The sequence below is a fragment of the Eurytemora carolleeae genome, unplaced genomic scaffold, assembly GCF_000591075.1.
Source record: "Eurytemora carolleeae unplaced genomic scaffold, Eaff_2.0 scaffold584, whole genome shotgun sequence".
NCBI lineage: Eukaryota > Metazoa > Arthropoda > Copepoda > Calanoida > Temoridae > Eurytemora > Eurytemora carolleeae.
Window position 1 is genome coordinate 277,200 of NW_019396595.1, and position 4,506 is coordinate 281,705.

General features: G+C 33.7%; 1 protein-coding gene across 2 annotated transcripts; it reads right to left on the reverse strand.

Annotated features, from left to right (window-relative positions):
* Window positions 1–1,660: 1,660 nt before the first annotated feature.
* Window positions 1,661–4,182, reverse strand: LOC111706067 (uncharacterized). Of its 2 annotated transcripts, XM_023478822.1 has the most exons (4): window positions 3,778–4,182; window positions 2,456–3,690; window positions 1,912–1,961; window positions 1,661–1,843 (listed from the first exon to the last, which is right to left on the reverse strand). In XM_023478822.1, exons 2-4 carry the CDS (start codon window positions 2,584–2,586, stop codon window positions 1,716–1,718), a joined length of 309 nt encoding a protein of 102 aa, XP_023334590.1. In that variant the 5' UTR covers window positions 2,587–3,690; window positions 3,778–4,182; the 3' UTR covers window positions 1,661–1,715. The 2 variants fall into 2 exon arrangements, with proteins under 2 accessions (XP_023334590.1, XP_023334589.1); XM_023478821.1 differs by lacking the exons at window positions 1,661–1,843; window positions 1,912–1,961 and having other exon boundaries at window positions 2,125–3,690.
* Between the last annotated feature and the right edge of the window lie 324 nt (window positions 4,183–4,506).

Genomic DNA, 4,506 nt, shown 5'->3' on the forward strand with positions numbered 1-4,506 from the left:
ACTGTTTCCGCCCTGTTAGATAAATAAAAAGGTGTTCGATAAAGCAAATAATTCATTGTTTGACCTTCTAATGACCTTTAACGACCTCTAATGACCTCTTATGACCTCTTATGACCTCTTATGACCTCTTAATGACCTCCAAATTGAAATTTTTTCTTACTATGGTTTTATGGATATCATACAAAAGCTAGGAGCTTAGGCAATACAGTAAAACAACTAGTCCAGTGTTTGACTTTCTTATAACCTCTTAACAACCTATGATGACCTCCAGATTGAAAATGTTTAAACTATGGTGTTATGCACATCAAACGAAAGCTAGAAACCCAGGCAAGAAAGGTCATTAGAAGGTCAAACACTGAATTCTTTGCCTTTACTGTATGGCCTGGGTTCCTAGCCAGATTCTTTCAATATTTATATTACTTGCCTTTTTCCTTACTTAATTCTGGGCAGATGTTTATTTGTGTTTGATGCATTCATGACATAAAAGTTCTAAGTAGGTAAGTTAGATTTTGCTAGAATTAGCCTTAATTATTTTCATAAAGGACAAGGAGAAGGTTCCAGCTCTTCTACAAGTCCTCCTAGTAAGGTTTTCCATGGTTTCACCTGCCCAATTGGATAACCTTCTTCTATCCACACAAGGAGGTTAGAATCAAATAGAAATAGTTTTCTTGTGAATAAACAGTATTTTGTAAACAAAAATTGCTCAGGCAAGGCACTTTTTTCAACTAGGCCTGGGCAACTTTCTGTTAACAGTACAAACCATTTATGTTTTAGACATACCCCAACCCTGCTAAAATATGTCACCTTTTTAATTTGAGACCAAAAACTTTTCAATTGATGTATTAAACATCTACTGTTAGGTTCTTAGTATTTGAATTCAGGTCATGTTAGGCATAAAAAAACTTAACGGCCGACACCATTAACGGTATGTTGCCAAGCCCAATTCTTCTCTACTCAGAAATACTGAGCTTTGGTAACTAATTATACTGGTTCTAAGGCTTCCCAAGATATGACATAGTAAAATGGTAGCAAACTCTTACTCTTAACAAATCCTTAGTTCTACGTTTCTAAAAACAATTCCAGCTGTTGCCTTCAGGCTGTAGAAGAGATTTTGTTCATTCTCAAAATTACCGTTCATTTTCCATCTATATGGTTTGTTTTCTCACTGAACGATCGTTCAGTAAAATCATCTGATCTGTACAATGAAATCATTCTTTAAGTTAAAAAAAAATGGTTTCATTCATTCATTAAAAAAAACAATAGTTTTAAGGATTTTTTTAACAAATTTTCTGAAGGACACCATCGTTCACAACACATTTTGTTCATTCTCAAATATTTTGTTTTTTCACAATATTGATGCTGATCTCTACCTGGATGACAGATCCTTTACAGCATTTAAAAGCGTTATTAAACCATCCTGCACTTTAATTGCAACGTTTTCAAGCATGTGTATTATAATTCCTTAATAAAATCAAAGCATGAAGTTGCATGGTAATGTGCTATAATTTGATCTAATGGCAAATTGTGGCTGCCATGATGATTGATGAGGTTTCATTTTAGCACTAACTATATCATTTTTATTGTGATTTGAAATCTCTTTAGTATCAAGTTTGCTCTTATCTCTTTTTTTCAATTGATTTATTTGGCAACCTTTGTTTTTATATATAGTAAATACAACTAGAGCTTAAGTTGCTTAATAATGCTGTTAAAACAAATTAATCAAACGTGAGCATCATAACCAAGTATGCAATGGAGCTGCTGATTACTGTCATGAAGGTTGTCTTCTCCACATAGAAGAGTCCAAGTGCATTGAATGGCTTCTCATTGTTGAGCATGTTAATAGCTAAAAAAAATAATTCTACATTGTCATGATCTGATTTTTGGCTGTAATATCATTATTTTTAAAGTTACCTATTTGAAGTTTATTTGTATTGTCATCATCACACTGTAAGGCCATTAAGCTAAAATTTAACATTTATTTTTCTGCTTCAATTATAAATATCTGATCCAAAGTGATCCTACCTGAAGCAATATAGGTTTATAACCCTAGCTTGAAAATTTCCAATTTAATAGAGATAAATCTGCTAATTGGGAGGGAAAACTTTCAAATTAGGGGGGGAAATTTGCTGATCAGTTGGGAAACTCAATCAGGTTTGGAAAATATCTGCCAATTAGGAGGGAAAATATGCAATTGATTGGGAAAATTTTCCAATGAAGGTAAAATTTGCCAATGAGGGGAAAAAATTGCAAATTTTTATCTTATTGGAGTAATGGCTAAGCTTCAGCAACAGAACTCCATATCCGGTGGACAAGCTGCTGATATGAAATTTACCTCCTCAATTAAGGGAAAGGAATAATTTTCTGGCACCATTACCCTGCATCTAACAGGCTAGACAGCTGGGCTTAGCTTGTTGAAATTATACAGTCAAGACTCAAAAATGTTAGTAAGTGATACCTGAGTTTATGACTAAATACTGCCAAAACTTGATGTGTATCATCACAGAAGCCTACAATGTAGAAAACAAGTAGAAGCATGGCAAGGACACCTAGCACAATAGCTGGAAGATTCCCATGGCTTCCCCTCATAAGTGCTTTAATAGCCAAGTAAGTGTACAACAGGATGTATATTGTTGCACCTGAGAGCAGTGTTTAGAATCATGGTTCAAAACAAAATGGCAACATATAAAACATAACATTAGAAAAACCTTTGGTCTTAATCCATGCCCTTGAAATATTGATTCACACTAGACTTGTGTTATTTATCAATTGTAAGACTAATTTCCATCCTTTGGCTGTTAAATATCTGATGGGTGCTTTGCCTTGTTCTACGAAATGATGGTTTACCAATGACCATTTTTGTTTTTGTTTTTTTACATTTGACAACTAATGAGAGATCAACCAAACTTTCCAAATCATTGGCAATTTAAGTTAAGATGAAAATTAGTGGGGAAAAGAAGAAAATGTCAGAATTGGTGTTTGCCTTGTGGTAAAAAAAAAACTTTATGTAATATCATAAACTGGAGGATTTTTCCACTGTATGGATCAAGGATCTGTCCATATCTAACTGAAATGGATCCTAAACACTGCCTGAAAGAATGGAGAAGAGAATAGGACTAAATCCTTGCTTAATATTCCTGGTTTTCTCAACCAACGTTACTGACTTCACAATAAGAGTGTCAACATCAGTTATTTCTATTTTATTGCCCTCATCTATAATTGGTGAAGAGACAAAGGTGATTACCAGCATGACACTAACAATCCCTATCGTGTGAAGGGTATTGAAGGCAGTATAGAGAATTGGTATTGCAATACCCAATCCAGATTTAATAGCTGTGTAAACGCGAAGTACAGTTATGATGATGGAGAAGGTAGTGTATACCACCAGCCAAATCATTCTGGAAAGTTTATATCTATTTAAAGACATCTTAGACTTTTCTACCAAGTTAGCTGTAAGAATTGGACATATCAAAGAAAACACTATTGTTTGAATAATGTGAATGATATCCGCTATTTCCATAATTGTGCTAGCTGATTGTTCCAGTCGTTTAAAGTGGATTGACACCAGTAGTTTCCCAACAATACGACAAGTGGTTGGAATAATACTAAGAAAAGTAAATGCCACAGCAGTTTTCCAAGATACAAGCTTAAACTTTAATTGTCCATTGGCATCTTCATGAACAGGAATGAGCCCTAAAAGATTAGAGTAATAATTAGTATGAAAATAAAGAGAAAAAAATTATGCTCAATGGTATTTTAAAAGAAACATAAAAAACAGACCTATAAAGACCAGAATTTTCACCAAATTCACTGCTCTCCAGAATTCAAGTAATTTTAGAAACATTTTATTTGTGAAGTTTTAACAAACTGAGCCCAGTAGAAGGTTGTTAAAGTAGAACTACCTTCAGTAAACATGTCTAAATCAATATATTTGAAATAAGTTCAATAATTTATTTGAAACAACAAAGTTGAAATTAAAAACTTGATTAATTATTTGTAGCTATATGTTAACCATTAAATATGGAGAAAAGCTGAAATAAAGATAAACAAACCTTCTGCCCCTCTCCCTCTATCTAGAAAATTGGCTTTTATCTTTAAACCTCCAAACAAATTTCGTCTGTAAATGACGTAACTGATTGTGTGGCAATGTGCTTAGGGAGGTGGTTTGCGGATGCTCAGGCCTGTCTGATTGTTTACCCTCAAACTGCAAAAACAGCCCCATTAATTGTTATTTACAGATTTTAACTGACAATTGCTTTGGAGAATACTTTTCCCGTACATTGGAGCGCATTGAGCCATAATTTTCCCAACTTTTTTCTGCTAGGTGTCACCCAGAGTATGGAATAAAAGGGAGATGGAATTGACCCAGCCCACACTACCATATGATTATAGATGTTTTGTAAACAGGGTATACTCCATTTGAAAATGAGTTTTCAAAGGTTGTCTTTTTATTTACTAAATGTGGTTTTTACGAAACCTTATGAAAGTAACCCGATTTTTATTTTATAA